The following is a 12,535-nucleotide window of genomic DNA, read 5'->3' as shown; positions in this document are numbered from 1 at the left end:
TCCTCGCGATACAGGCCGTCGGATCTCAGGCCAGATCGCCATGGACCGTCTGATATTTACCCGATCGTCCTGGGCCGTCGGATAAAATTCCAATGGCAACAGAATGTAAATACCATGCCCCCACCAGGACATTCCGATCATTTCGCGTCGTGGGGTATAAAAGGGGGGCGCTCCTGTGGTGAAGACCTAGCCGCCTCCTCCTCTCTCCCTCCCTCCCGCGCCCGCCTCTCTCTCTCCCTCCCGCGCCCCTTCCTGCCCCGCCGTCGCCGTCGCCGCTCCCCGCACTCGCTCCTCCTCCCCCCGCATCTCCCTCCCTCCCACGCAGCCGCCTCTCTCCCTCGGGCACACTGGGGCAGGGGGTCTCTCCGGGGACGACAGGGCTGCCGGCCGGAGTTGGATCGAGATCCCGGCCCGCATCGCGCCTTGACAAAGCAGCAGGCCAAGGCGGCGCTGCCCTTCTCCGCCCTGTGCGTGCGGATATCCAGCAACTACTACCCCAACCTCGGCGCCCTCCGCAACGCCTCCCACGTCAGCCTCACCGACGCCGCATACGTCGAGATCTCCGAGGGCGACTTCTGATACGTCCTTGACGACGTGCGCCACCTCGCCCCCGACGTCCCGGTGAGCAGCCCCCCTCCCCCCTGCCCTGCCCCTCGCTCGACCGCGAGTCCTGGTTCCTCGTGGAGGCCAAAGGGGGTCGTGACCCCCTGGTTTCTGAGCATTAGATCCTTAACTGAAAGGTATAGACGTACTCTGTATGTACAAAGCTAGCTAGCTACTACAAGCAGCTTAATCGATTGTTGTATGAGCAGCTTCCTGCTTGCTGCTTCATCTGCACGGTACACTTGCTTGCATTTTTACTGCTTCCTGCATCTGTTGGCATTAGATTGATTCACCGGCCGCTTTGCCGCTGCATATCCATGGATTGTCTTGTGTTGTTGAGTGCAACTGCTAAGACGACAAACCGACGACTGCCAATGAGACGACTGCCATATGTTCGATTGTTGAGACCTAGCTTGTTGATAATTTGCTCCTTGGGAGGTCTGTTTCCTTCAAGTACAATTGAAGCAAAGAGAAACCAAGTTGTTTTAGTGCTTGAGATTTTGATTAACAATCTGCAATAGTGCACATGCCCTTTGGTATTGCACTCTAATTATTTTCGTTGCTCATTTGTTCTCCTGCGGATAGTTTACATCTTGACTTTCTGCAACAAAAAGGATCCAAAGCCACCCATGCCATTCCGTATTCCTCTCATCATATACTTGATCGTAAAAATCAGCTTATTTTATTACGGCCCTGCCATTTAATCTATCAAACTACTGTTATTGCAATTGGTCTTGAAAGGCCACTAAACTATTACTACATTATTTGGCACTGTTGTATGATTTATTCATTTGGAGGAACTTCTTTTATTGGTGAGAAAAATACTATGTCCTTTTACTATGTGATTCGATTTACCAGCACTGGACTGTTTACATGCTGTCGTGCATTTATTCAGTCCCATCCTTTTACATTATCCTTCCACTTTCAGCTGACATATGATATATCTAAGCTCTAAAATGAGCATGTATAGCTAGCAGGGAATAACTTAGATTTAGCCCAACTGTGCAATCGGAATGACTTAGATTCCGCCGTTGTCATAAGCCCGAGGTTCTGATCTTAGACCTGGCTGTTCGGCCAGATACTAAGTCAGACCAACTGTGTTTAGTTCTTGAGATTATTTTCTAGCTTTGGATTAAAAATCTGCAAACAATATTTATGTATCTTACATTCCTTCTGGCTGTAAAATACACACGCTCTTTTCTATTTGTTGTACCTTTCAACTAAACTATGTGTGTTGAACAAAGCATGCCATCTTATTTCAGATAAATGATGATGTAGTAATGGATGCCTTCTGAACGCTACATGTGTGGTTCCTGAATTGGACCATATATTTCCGCGAAGATCTTCAAGTATGGCATTTGCTTAATTCTCTAACATCTGCCATTTAAAGTTCCTCTCTTTGCTTCTAATCAATCTGTGTAGATACTACTCCCTCCGTTCTTAAATATAAGTCTTTTGTAAATTTCAATGAGGACTACATACGGATGTATATAGACATATTTTAGAGTGTAGATCCACTCATTTTACTCTGTATGTAGTCTATATTGGAATCTCTAAAAGAACTTGCATTTAAGAACAGAGGAAGTACTTTCTTAAGTTTTTGTACAACAACAGAATTAACAGCTGTTTGCTCTGTTTACATTCGATGTCGGTTTCTTTCATATATATATGTCACTCGCCTAGGTATTAGCATTATGAGTTACAACAACCTACATGGCCTGAATTTTGGTAGGGCTAAGGTGACAAAAGTCTGAGAAAGTGGAAGCTGGAATATTGTCTGGGGTCGTGTAGTTTTAAATTTCCAGCTCATTGGCTAAATAAAATGGTGTCCAAAGTAGTTTATCTATTGCTTGGAGAAATAGTTCTTGCTTCCCTTGATTTGATAAATAGTTATGTGGCGGCTCAAGAAGGAATAGTATGTTGGTGGCCTCAGTTCTGTAACATAGAAGTTTGGCCTGCTCCTTTTCATCTCCAGTTGTCCACTGTTTCTCCGGTTTTATAAAAAGGAAAATATTGTTCTTTTGTAGCTCAGTGGTGCTTATAACCTTACAGGATGTTGATTCTTAAATTGCCTAATTAAAAAGCAACGCTTAGTTGGAGATGGTTATCCTTTGCCACTCTGTAGTAATATATCTGATTTAATTTTCCATATCCTGTTCATGACAAAGATGTGTCTCTGTGGGTGTGTGTGCCATTGAATTAGGATTTAAAGTTTGTGTCTCCTCTAATTTAATTAGGATTTAGTGCTCTTGTTCAGCAAAATCTTTTGTTAAAACTAAATGAATCTTTTGCATTAACTAAATGGAGTACTCCCTCTGTACTGGAGTAGCAAATGTAGCAGTATTATTGGAGTAAATTTTTTCAGTCAAGTTGTGCAGTAGTGTACTCCTGCTTGCTCTTCTTTGAATCATTTTAGTTAACTGAAACTTTTTATTCATTCAAACTAAATGAATCTTTTCAGTTAAGTGAATCATTTTATTCAATTCAAACTATTCTCTCAAACTGGTAATATTGATCTATTTTCTTGAATGATGTAAAGTTAACGAATAGCCATGCCGGCATCAGCTTGGCTTATAGTAGGTTAAAATGCATGTACATATCTATGTATTTCCTTTTTTTCAAATTTTTAGTGATGCTAACTGAATATTACTTTCTAATTTGATTTATTCAGGGTGAATGCTTCTTTTGTCATGTTCGCTCGGTCATCGAACAAACCCTAGCCTGTTTCGACTGATTTCCTTCTATGCTCGGTGAGCCCTTCTCTTCCGCGCTTTCCCCTGCTCTCTTTTCTTTCGTATCTGTAGGATTAGAACAAATGATGGGAAGGAGATACGGTACAATGATAGGACCTGTAGATCCAGTTTACTGTCCATTCATCCATGGTGGTACTCCACCCTACCCCCCCTCCCTGTCTCTCTTTCTCTGTCTTCCAGTCTCTGATATTCATCATATTGCAGATTCGGTTATATGTGTCTGTGTTGTTTTCCTGCTAATTGGTGTGCACATGGTTATGGTTGTTGTGCTAATCAGTAATCAAAATATATTATGAAACTTGCTGTAAGTACAATTTGTCTCACCGTGACATGCTCTTCATCGAGTCCTTATTCCATTATGGGCACACCAATCTCAACATGAAAAACTGTAAATAATTGATACACATTACCGTTAATCTCAACATGGTTACGGTCATCCACGGTAAGGACTCGATGGTAGTATTTGCAGTAGTTCAGACTGTTTTTGTTCTGTATAGTGCCACCTGAGTCTAAATTATTATGCATTTGCTCACAAGAAAAGCAGTCAGGACTAGAAAGCTGCATTGTTATTCCTTTTCCCTGGTTCAGACTGTAGTGTCAGGTTCAGAGATGGTTGCAACAAGGTCAAGTTCCTTTTGTACTGCACATGGATGTTTTGAATATGTTCTACCAAAACATTTTCTAACTAACATATTGATTTCATATTGTTGTTTCTGTGACCTTTGATAGAAGGATCTGCTCATGTATTTTTCCTGTATATATCTGTGTGCTAAAAAAATGCATTTCTATTAAATAATAATTCCTAGCTAATTGTTTCTGATAAACAACGATGCTTTCCTTACACAGGTTGTTTGATGGGTTCGTGCTCGTCGGCGGGATGGTGCAAGGCGCAACTCCTATGCGGTTCCTCGCCGGTTGGACGGTGTTCAGGCGCAACCCCGGCGTGCACTGAGTACTGCCTCGGCTACAGCCTCCCTCGGTGAGGTCCATCTTCCTCCCGCCCCTCTGCTTCGGCTACTGTATGGGACATGGCCATGGCTATATTGATGTGGTGCTCGTCTGGTTGATGCTCTATGCCCTACTCATGCATCGGTTCCTATTTGAGCTCGGTAGTTGTGGATCCATGCCATTTTAGGGTTTGTAGGATGTTGTTCATGTTTAGTTGCTATCATAGGAGCTAATGTGATGCTCTGGTTTACATGTGGATGCCCTGGTCCTATAGCTATGCTCCTGGATTTGCTAGATTGATCAGTGGCATTCGTGCTAGGGCGATGATGATTCATCATGGCTGAAATAAGTGTGCCTTTGAGCAATCGTGACACCTGTGCGTATCAGGTTGGATCCTCCCTCTTGTCTCTAGAATCCTTTTTGATCATGTGATACTTGTTGTCCTTGGATGGTCATTCTTGTTGAGTGATAACCAGGGAAGCTCCACTGTATGAACAGATTGATCTGGTGATAAGAGATGACGGGGGTAGGTTATATGATCGAGGAAAGGTGAATCTGAGCCCGCTATGCAATGAACCCTGAATCGAGAATCCCATTGTTTGAGTCTGAACCGAAATGGAGCTTCCTCAGCTGTTTGGATTTTCAGACGTCCGATTGAAAGTCCGTCGTGATACCGACCGTTCGATCTCGAGCCCGATCGCTGTGGGCCATCCGATTTTGACCTCGATCGACCTGGGCCGTCGGATAAAATTCCAGTTGCAACAAAATGTAAATACCGTGCCCCCACCAGGGCATCTGGGTCATTTCGCTTAGGGGGGGGGTATAAAATGACTGCGGCTTCCTGTGATGAAAACCTAGCCGCCGCGTCCTCTCTCACTCGCTCCTGCAGCTGCCTCCCTCCCTCCCACGCAGGTGGCTCCCATGGCGATGGCGGCAGCGGCCACGGAGGAGGGCGGCATATCAGCGGCGCCGGCGATGGCGTCCGTGGCGGCTATGCAATGAACGTTGAACCATTTTTATTTGTATTTAAAGATGTTGCTTATTTATGCTCAAGTGGTGTTCGTGCTAGGGCGATGATGATTACCTTGGCTGGAATTAGTGTGCCTTTGAGCAATCGAGGCACCAGTGGGTATCAAGTTGGATCCTCCCTCTTGTCTCTAGAATCCTTTTTGATCCTATGATACTTGTTGTCCTTGGATGGTCATTCTTGAAGAGTGATAACCAGGGCAGCTCTATTGTATAAACAGATCGATCTGGTGATAAGAGATGATGGGGTTATATGATCGAGGAAAGGCAAATCTGAGCCCACTATGCAATAAAACTGCAGCTACCTCCCCTAATGTGTGTAATATTGAAGGCAAAAAAGAACTTTTCATGTCTTGTTACTTTAAAATTCCAAAAGTTTCGTTCTTCCTTTGCTGGTTACTTAACCATGTTTTTTGTTTTGCTTTGGTTCTGGTTGAGATACTAAAGGTTGTTTATATATGAAAAGAACAGACACTTATAGTTTTGTATGCCTCAACTGTAGCTTAGGATCCAGTGTTGCAGTGCTTTGCCTATTTAAAAAACACTTTAATCAATAATAGTGGTTCTTTCCTTCTGATTTGAACTGAGAGAGGGCCATTGATTCTTGATCTTAAGGTGACCCCATTTTTCTATGCCTCATGCTCATGCTGCTCTATGTACCCTTTTAGCGTTTCTTTCCGTTGTTGCTGCACTCCATTTTTTGTATACTACATGATCTTTTTGTATCTCATTCTGCATGTGACATAACTAGATAATAGATCTTCGATCAGTATTCACATTGAGATGAAAGGTTATATCTGATATCATCTAGCTCAAGTAGGAACTTTCTGCTCCAATATTTGCTATGCAATACTTGCCTTTCCATGTTTTTTTGACTATTGTGCCCTAAAAATTTATGAATGAAATGATTACCTCTTCCTGTTTGTATGAGGTGGCAAGTCATTTTGTTGCCTACTCTATAACATAAATTCCTTGGGACATGCTGATAGGGAGAAAATTGTGTCATTTCTGATTTTTTCCCCACTTGATCTCTGCAAAGTAGAGATATGGAGCTTGGAAGCATTATATTGGATTTGGATCTCACTGATAATGCACCAGATATGCAGTTGTTTTATTGTGAAGTGAGGTCTGTGATGTCTTTGATGCCATTTTTGTTTACCTCAATCTTGCCAATCGTGCTTGAATAGAGTCAAGGTTGAGTTCCAAACATAATGATGCACTGTAGAAAATGATATATAAGTTTAGATCTGAATAGATTGCTGAGGCATTCTCAGTATCTATCTGATGGTACAGATTCCAGAGTCATCATTATAAACAACAAGGGTTATGCCTTTCCAAATTAATTATGTAAGTTATCTTTGAGGCTTCTCCTGCTCACAAAATTTAAATAGTCTTGCCGGTATGTAGGGTTATAATATATGTTCATACTCTTTATTCATTTTTAGTGCATTAAGTTTGTGATCTCCTTTCTTACTATCATACTGTTTGCTTAAAACAAAGATTGACAAACCTGCTCCCACTGTATCCACTACCGTGTCGTTTATTCTTCATTGGAAATCTATGGGCAAGTGTAGAAAAAGGAGAATCTGGTTCTTAAACTAAAATTTGGATAAACATGGAAAGTGGAAGTTTTATTGTTAATTTTTCATATAGTTTCAGCCACGACAAACTGTGGGGGTCCTAACATTTTCCTTCCATTTAATTTGGCTTATAAAGATCTCCAATGGACAATGATGATAGTTGTTTAATTTTAATGCTTGCCCTGATTATGATTGCTGCATTGCATATGGTTGTTTTTGTATTACTGTAATGATACCCGTGAGAAAGTTCATATGATGCTCCTTATGATCATTTTCAGAATTTGGAGATTTTATTCAGTTACAAACAATCATGTCATCTAATATTCACCGTTCTTGCAAGGCCGATTCAGTCCCCGGTCGAGCACTTCATTGTACCAAGGGAAGGCTGTAGGCACGCGCGTGTCTGCCGCAAAAGAAGAACAGTTAGTGACCTTCTCATTATGGCCATTGTCGAGAAAGAGGTAGGCCGCTATTTACCATAAAGTTGATCTATATATTGGTCCATGCTTGCTTGGTCGTCTTGGCTGCTGCTGAATAGATTTTTGTAAATTTTAACACTTTTTTTGAGGGTCCTATGCTTCTTTTGCTGAAGTAAAGAGACACCAACTTATATTAGTTCTTGAGATTTTTCATAGGACCGTGGATTAATAATCTGCAATAATGCCCATGCTTCTCACATTTATTTGCAAGAGTGCTCCTGGTTTTTTTGTGTCGATAAAGAAAGCACGACATATGCGCCTTTTTGGATAATCGATGATGTTTTATGAAGGCCATCTTAGTCCAAATGTTAATGCATTCATTTTAAATGCTACAAATGTTCTCAAACTGGATCATATATGTTTTATGAAGGCCATCTTAGTTCAAATGTTAACTCACGAATTGCCTATCAGGAGTTCAAGCTATGCTGAATTGAAATGAAATTTCCAGTGTATGTTAAATGGAGAGCATGGCATTTTCTATCCAGCATTTAATCTTTTCCCCAAAATTAAATGCTAATATTTGTGTGCTTGGCAACATGAATAGAGGCCACTCATACCAAGTGCTCCTCAGATCTATTTAATGAACAATCCGAGTTTGAGGAGGTGCAATCCATTGATGACCTAAACTTTGAACTCTCTATTTGAAACATTATTACTTACCTCTAGGCCACAACCCACAAGTATAGAATCTTGAGAGTGCCTAATGTTACATCAGCTTTTATTATGTTCCAGATACACTATTGTGCCTGCTTAATGATCAGTGTTAATGCTCTACGGTTTCTTATGCTTTTTCTTGCATGTGCTCAGGGGAAGACTGTCGAAGTTGGTAGAGCCCACTTTGCGACTGAAAATACAAGATTCACTATCTTGGATGCACCGGTTCTTTTCTTTCACATTTTACTTCGATGCTCCTATCTCTTGGTTTATTTTTCTTGCATGGCACTGTTATGCTTCTCTGGATTATCTATGATTTTGTGACCACACCAGCATTCTGAGGGCCAGCCTATAGTTTGAACTGTACAAGATTGTAGTCTTTTTTTCTTGCCAAATCTATTCTGGTAATGGTCAATCTATATTATTCGACTATACATCATACAAGGGTTCAAATATATAGATTTTTGTTGTTACCTTATATTTTTATCAGAATAAGAATGAACCTTGAATTATGTACCTTCCAAGCCCATGTTTTTGATCTTTACGCAGTTTCTTGTGTAATTCTAATGGGCACCTATGTAGATTTTTGTATCCTGATCATAGGAAAATTTGCTTTGTATTATTATGGGATGTGTTATCTCTTATCTCAATGGCCACTCTCTTATTTGATGTGCCCACATGCTTTTTGATGGATGCGACCTGTTATGTGGAGTGGACTTAGGCAGTGTGCGGCAAGCTGCACTACTTACCTGTTAATGTACTTCTTAACATCAGGGCATCGTATGTTGAAAAGGGAAAATGACAGTGCTCTTAAAATATGCCTATGCTAATATGGACATACGAGTCACATGTGCACCTGCTCAATGAAGCCTTTAAAAGCCTTATCATTTTTTCTTTATGTAGATGACCTGAAGGCATGTGTTATGTCGGATGGCAGCTGTTCCTATGCTGAAGTTATTTTTTCTCTTCCCTTTCTTCCATTATTTTCATGTGTGTCAATTAGAAGAATTATATTTTATTGTTGTGCCTACTGATTAACTAGAACAAGTTGAGCCAATATTTAGACGTAGGAGTCAGCATTAATAGTTTATGAGTAATGCTTATAGTTTACTGTCAACTACTTTTTGCTCATGAGCATATATAGATTGTGACCATAATTGTGGGCATTATGGGAGGCAACTCACTGGATAAATATAATGGACTCTGGGTGGTGAATTTGGTAGCTTTCGAAATGGGCCTTACTCTCTGGTTTTTCCTTCCATGACAAGAAGGTGTAGGAGTCGGCACGACGCTGTGTAAGGTAGTGATGATCTCTGACGTGAGATACTTATGTGATTCTAACGTCGATGTCTCCCTTCGCAAGCATAACAATGTGCGCTGGTCGACTGGAAGTCAAGGTTCTGGCCGATTGATTTATGTCTTGAATTTCCTTTGTGCTCATCAATCCCGTGAGTTATTGTACATGCACCCCCATTCTTATGCTGAAGAATAAAAAAATGTGAATGATTTTGTAGGAGTTTGGAGTACTATGGGCTTTTCTAAAGATTCACACCACATCGACTTCTGGAGCAGGCATTCACCTTAATGCAGGGGACGTATGGTCGGTAACAATCTTCTCATGTTTAATTAGCCTTTTCCCATTTAAAATCCACCAGTACTTGGCCTGGTTGTGTTTGACCCCTTCTTCTTGCTGAGTACTTCATGGCCTGGTTATGTTTTACCCCTTCGTGGTGCTGACTGGTGTGACGTCCCAGTTAGAGCCTGGTTGTGTTTGACCCCTTCGTGGTGCTGACTGGTGTGCCGTCCCGGTCGGAGCCAACATGAGGAAGGAGGTGGGGAGGACTTGTGTAGATGATTAGGGGGTCATGGATTTGTGTAGCTATCTACCATGGCTAATCTTGTGTCTGCTATGGGTTGCTTCCTGGTGTTCTAATTTGAGATTTCCTGCCCTACTTTTGGTAGTACCTCCATCAAAACTACGAAGACATTTTTTTAGTAATGTTGTGCTTCTTGTGCCATGCTTGTGGATATACTTTTTTGGGTTGCAAAATTTTATGTGTTTCCATTCTAGGTTCACTCATCTCTTTAGAATTCTATCAACAGATCTTTCAGACAACACCTCGAGCAAGATCTTCTGACGGGGCTATCCAAATACACTACTATCACCATATGACATAGAAGAACTATATATATCCATTCTCTTTAGGCTACTGTTAGGACTTGCTTTTGGTATATCATGTGACATTTTCCTCCTATATCTTTTTTTGAGAAATTCAAACGATGGAATCAGTGGTCTATATTTCCTTCAATCTGAAAATATATATTGTATAACGAGTAGTAGACTAGGTGGGTGCTGCTATTGTGCTTTGCTATTTGTGTAACAGCCTGAATCCAATATGAATTGTGTTTTACCAAGTTGGATATAATTCTCAATGCATTGTAAACAAATTATTGTGTGCTGCTATTCTTCCTTGCTTTTGGTATAAAGTTTTAAACGTGCGCACTTTTCCCTTTCATCATGTCAACCTATTGAATTTGAAGCGTGACCTACTGCGTCAGGTTGTATGTGACCGCACCCGGCAGGGGTGCGGGGTGTCGCAAGCCGCACTGCCTATCTAGTAGCTACTATTATGGAGCCATAGTCCAAGGAGGACTACACACACCACCGGAGCAACTAAGTTAACTTAGATGGTTCCGGCAACAATTTCTGCCTTCGGCGGAGTAACGAAAAAGGACTCAACAATTTCCACCTCCGACAGAGTACTTGAAGAGAACTCCGGATTGGATCACCACTAAGGTGCTCCTATGGCCCGTGGTGACCTCCTGGTGCTGTCCAACAAAGACGTGCTTTGACTACATTCTTTTGGTCCCCAAATTATTATTTTCAATTTCAGAACACAAGCCTAAACAACAACTTGCAGTGGGCACTAGATTAAGTTTAGTCCAATACAAATGTATAAAAAGGTGCCAAAACTATGTAAAAATGGTATAAAAGTTGCGTAAATATGAAAAAGTATATATGGTAGAGACGTATCTAAGCTCTACTCATTTGTCTGTGTCTTTCTCTTACATGAGCTGGTGTATGTATCTCTTTTTTTTGCAGATTGGTGTATGTGTCTCGACTGTGGGTGGTTTTCTCGTTCTTAATTTATTTTTTCATTTCTAGGTTTATTTCTTTAACATTATTTTTATTATTGCCACCTTTTTATTTTTTCTTTTACTTTAGTTCATTTACAAAATCTTTAATTTAGCTTTTTTCCTGTCCATGATTTTTCCAATTGTATATTGACATATATTCATAGGTGCATTAATAATTTTTGAGCCTACAAACATTTTTAAGAAAATACAACAACTTTTTAAATATGTGAACACTTTTACGTAAGTAATGAACATTTTCTAAACACATAGGAATAATTTTTAAGAGGCAAGCTCAAATATTTGTTGAACATCCTTTTCAATACGTGATGAATATTTTTAAAATACTAATGGTCATTTTTTTAAATAAGCAATGATTTTTATGGATAAGCCAACAATATATTTCAAATGCATGATGCATATTTTCTAATGCACACGAATATTTTCTCGAATACATGATGAACATTTTTTAATATCAGATAACCATTTTTAATGCACAATCACTATTTAATATAAAGAAATGCACACATTTTGCCAATCTTTGTGGTATAATTTTCTTCATTAAAACCAACTGAATTTTCCTAATACCGATTATTTATTAAACAAATTAAAAGAATTCTCATAAATGGTCCATCGATGGGCGGCTCCGTTGTCCCGACTTAAGATGAAGCCAAAAATAACCAACAAAAATGCCACAATGGACTAGCCCACAACGTGTTGGGTGTGCAATTACCTAATTATTCAATGTGCTTGGAGCCGAGAGAATCCAATAGATTTTCAAACTAAAATTCCTTTCTTTGTGATAAACATACAAAGTTGTCCTTAGGCGATTTTTTGAAATATTACCAATTTTTAAAATTGAACACTTTTTTTTGAAATGCATTGACACTTTTTCAAATATGCAATGAAGTTAAGTTCTGAAACATTTTAGAATCCATGTTTCTAAATAAAAAAAACAAACTTTTAATCCAATAAATGGTTAAAAGTTTTGAATACTTTTAAACTTGTAAAAATTCTTAAAACCCATAAATATTGTCAAATTGCAATCATTTTTTAAGAATCGTGAACATGTTCATGAGTTTATAAATTACTGACTTTTTTTCAAATACACAAACAGAAAATTGGTAATATAAAAACTAAAATGGATAATAATAATAATAATAATAATAATAATGATAAAGCACAACCCTAACAAGAAACCCCAACATAACCAACAAAACTGAAAAAGGGAGAGAAAAATTGGCAACAGAAAACACAAAGTTAGGCCTAGCCCATGTGTATGCATGTGTAGTTTCCTTGACAAAATGTGAACATGTTTTAAGTTCACAAAAAAAAGAATTTTAATGAATGTAGTAAG

General features: G+C 39.8%; 1 protein-coding gene across 9 annotated transcripts; it reads left to right on the top strand.

Annotated features, from left to right (window-relative positions):
* Window positions 1-203: 203 nt before the first annotated feature.
* Window positions 204-11,087, top strand: LOC123058315 (uncharacterized). Of its 9 annotated transcripts, XR_006427169.1 has the most exons (9): window positions 204-621; window positions 1,866-1,952; window positions 3,275-3,353; window positions 4,203-4,335; window positions 7,261-7,371; window positions 8,197-8,268; window positions 9,315-9,440; window positions 9,558-9,643; window positions 10,147-10,491. XR_006427169.1 is itself a non-coding variant. In XM_044481075.1 (8 exons), exons 3-8 carry the CDS (start codon window positions 3,347-3,349, stop codon window positions 10,724-10,726), a joined length of 543 nt encoding a protein of 180 aa, XP_044337010.1. In that variant the 5' UTR covers window positions 204-621; window positions 1,866-1,952; window positions 3,275-3,346; the 3' UTR covers window positions 10,727-11,087. The 9 variants fall into 9 exon arrangements, 2 of the variants coding, with proteins under 2 accessions (XP_044337010.1, XP_044337013.1); XR_006427165.1 differs by lacking the exon at window positions 10,147-10,491 and adding an exon at window positions 10,603-11,087 and having other exon boundaries at window positions 8,197-9,440; XR_006427167.1 differs by having other exon boundaries at window positions 9,315-9,643.
* Window positions 11,088-12,535: the final 1,448 nt, after the last annotated feature.

Source organism: Triticum aestivum, chromosome 1A (genome assembly GCF_018294505.1).
Source record: "Triticum aestivum cultivar Chinese Spring chromosome 1A, IWGSC CS RefSeq v2.1, whole genome shotgun sequence".
Lineage (NCBI taxonomy): Eukaryota > Viridiplantae > Streptophyta > Magnoliopsida > Poales > Poaceae > Triticum > Triticum aestivum.
The sequence above is the reverse complement of the archived record's forward strand: the minus strand, read 5'-3'. Positions and strand labels throughout refer to the sequence as shown.

Excerpts from the sequence above, each read along its gene's own strand:
- LOC123058315 (XM_044481075.1), top strand. Across the intron at positions 7,372-8,196 it reads TGGCCATTGTCGAGAAAGAG|GGGAAGACTGTCGAAGTTGG; the intron begins GTAGGCCGCTAT and ends GCATGTGCTCAG. Across the intron at positions 9,644-10,602 it reads CTTAATGCAGGGGACGTATG|GTTGTATGTGACCGCACCCG; the intron begins GTCGGTAACAAT and ends CTACTGCGTCAG.